This window comes from Plasmodium gonderi (assembly GCF_002157705.1).
Source record: "Plasmodium gonderi DNA, contig: Pgo-contig_202, whole genome shotgun sequence".
Taxonomy (NCBI): Eukaryota; Apicomplexa; class Aconoidasida; order Haemosporida; family Plasmodiidae; genus Plasmodium; species Plasmodium gonderi.
In genome coordinates, this window is record NW_021629119.1 from 28,455 (window position 1) to 31,443 (window position 2,989).

Consider the following 2,989-nt stretch of genomic DNA (forward strand, 5'->3'; position numbering starts at 1 on the left):
TATTGTAAATAGTATTGAACTTACTAACTAATTTTGAAACTTTAAAACGCTATTCCTATATACATATGAAGCCAAAATATTTAAACATAAACTTAAAACCTGAAAACTAAACTCTGAACCGTGAGCCATAAAATTGAAGTATTTTTGATAAATTCAATAAATGTAACTTAATTCGGTTTATTAATTTTTGATTATTTGTTACATGAGAACAACTAAATTGTTAGTTCATGAAAGATAATAACTTTATATATTTTTATATTTTATCTTTTTAATTAGGTTAAATATATATATAAAAAATGTAATGTAAATAATCAAACGTAAAAAATATATATATAATCAAATTAATATCATTAATTCGAACAATATACATGTGCCTTTTTCATTGATTATTTTTGTAAAAGTGTAAAATTTCGGAAATGTCTGTAGGTTTAACGTTATTTTTTATGGACATATAAATATATTTAATCTCAATATCATGTTTATTATATTCATGTTTGTTTTAAAATAATTAAGAATACATTTACAAAATATATCATTAGAGCTATATGTTATGCTGTGAAATAATTTGTTACTAACTGGTGCCGTGACATTTTAAGAAAAATTCTATAATGATAGAAAAAAATAGTTTTATGATACCTAACAGCTTTCATCATTATATTATAAACATACATACATACATACGTGTTCATATATTTTACAATTTCATATAGATCTCCTTAAACATATTATAAAGTTTCCTGAAATGGGGAAATCTATTGTAAATTTGAACTATTAAATTATAATTTAAAACATTATTATATTTGTATATTCAATTATTGAATGATTTTATTAAAACCTATTAATAATATAAATTTATTTATTAGATTAAAAATTTTTTTTTTTACTTGTTTTAGTATGATGTTTTAAAAAAATTTCCTGAATGTAAAGAAAAGATGGATACACATATAAAGCAAATCAGTCAAGGACAAGGAGACTGGGCACAGACAATATGTAATAAAGATACAAATGAATTTTTAAAAAAAGTTTTAATAGTTCACAATAATAAACAAGTAAGCAGCTGTCTCGCAGCCATGAATTACTTAGCCGCCGTTTATCAGAGAAATGATGAAAGTTTAAATGATGCCGGTTGTGAATATCTTTATTATTGGATTTATAATATACTGCCTAAAAATGATGGCACTGATATAAATGTCGATGTTAAAAATGTTTATGATGCATTACTTCATATATATACTAAGTTTTTAAGAGATAATCAAATTTCTGATGTAAGAATATGCAAAGGTCTTGAGGATCCGGTTATAGATATATATAATCCAGAAATCAAAGATATATATGATATGTACAAAAAAATATTTAAAAAGGAATATAATCAAAGTGACATTTTTAAAGATGTGGTAGATATGATAAATAATCACAATACAGTAATAGGAACTCTAAATGGTGAAATTAGTACATCAAGAATAACAACTCCTTGCCCAAGAAACATTGCAGCTCCTATTATGATTACATTTGTAGTAACAGTAATAGTATCAATTTTTATATTTGTTCTACTTAAGGTTAATTAATATATTATTTGAATATATTTTTGTTGTAAAATAATTTTTTTGCATAGATTGTAAGAAAAGCATTATCACAAAAAGAATAATATACTTCATGCATATTTTCCTTATGAATTAGTTCTCAGAATGTGGTTTATGGATTCGGCGTGCTATAGTATGGAAAAGAAATCATTGGGATAACATAAGTGAAGAAAGAAATATATATCAAGGTCCTGAAATATCTAATAGCTTTTTAAGAGATAGTAGATATAATGTATTGTACAATTATCCATAATTATACATTTAAATATATAATTACATGAAAATGGTTTACTTAGGGCACAAAAAATATCATAAAAAAATTGTGGATAATATTATTCGGATAATAATGCATAATAAAAAAAAAGATCAATATAGCACAATAAAACAAGAATGAGTATTACTTTTTTAATTTAATATGATATAGTTTAAAAAATAATATTAATTTTAAATATGTAAATAATTAAGCTTATAAATGCTGAATAATAATTCTATTAATACTATTGTAGGTTTCCTTGTCTTAAATAGGCATCTTCCAGAAAGCAGTTATTTTTTCTGCCATGAAAAAATATATTATAAATAATAATTCACATTGGACAATATATTAATGTATATGTGAGGTACAAATTTTGATAATTACATAATATATATGATACATGGTATATCGTTATATAAGATAGAAATTTATTTAATAATATATTTGAAAAGCGCACTTTCTATTATAAAAAACCGTATTAATAATTAATTTTGTACTATTTCATAATATTTTTTAATACTGAGCATATTATATTGCTATAGGTTTAGGATTCATGGTTTAGGTTTCAGGGGGTAGGGTTCAGTGTTTTAGGGTTTCATATATACATTTATGATTTTATATTTATATTTATTATTTGCTTTACTTCTTTTAAATTTTTGTTTTAGTACATTGTTTTGGAATTATAATATCTGTTTTATGTGTTTTTATTAGAATATATATATATTTTTATTACACTTTTATTTTAATGTTATGTATGCAGATGCGTATTCTGAAGATCTATGAATTTTTATATATTTTATAATTTTAATGTTAATTATATGGAGAATTATTTTAATAATAATTTATTTTTTATATAGAATATAAAATATATTCTGCTATATATACTGTTGTATTATTTTTTTTATTATTGAAAACTGTGTTTTCTATAATATGTTAATATTGTTTTATAGTACATATATATTAGATTATATATAAAAATTTAGTTCTGCATTATTTTAATTATTTATATGTATCATTTTATAATTGTATACATTATTAATTCATGTAATTTATTAGCCATTTAACAATTAATATCCTAAAAAATACTTTATTTTTCTAATTTATAGCACTATTTATTCATATAATCTATATTATTTTGCATATAAGCTTATTTATA

General features: G+C 21.1%; 1 protein-coding gene across 1 annotated transcript; it reads left to right on the forward strand.

The window, feature by feature from the left end:
- Positions 1–742: 742 nt before the first annotated feature.
- Positions 743–1,833, forward strand: PGO_001870 (variable surface protein; the record flags this gene model as incomplete). The annotated part of the gene is made up of 3 exons (XM_028691025.1): positions 743–757; positions 894–1,556; positions 1,678–1,833. The coding sequence occupies 3 exons, from the start codon at positions 743–745 to the stop codon at positions 1,831–1,833; spliced, it is 834 nt and encodes a 277-aa protein (XP_028546826.1).
- Positions 1,834–2,989: the final 1,156 nt, after the last annotated feature.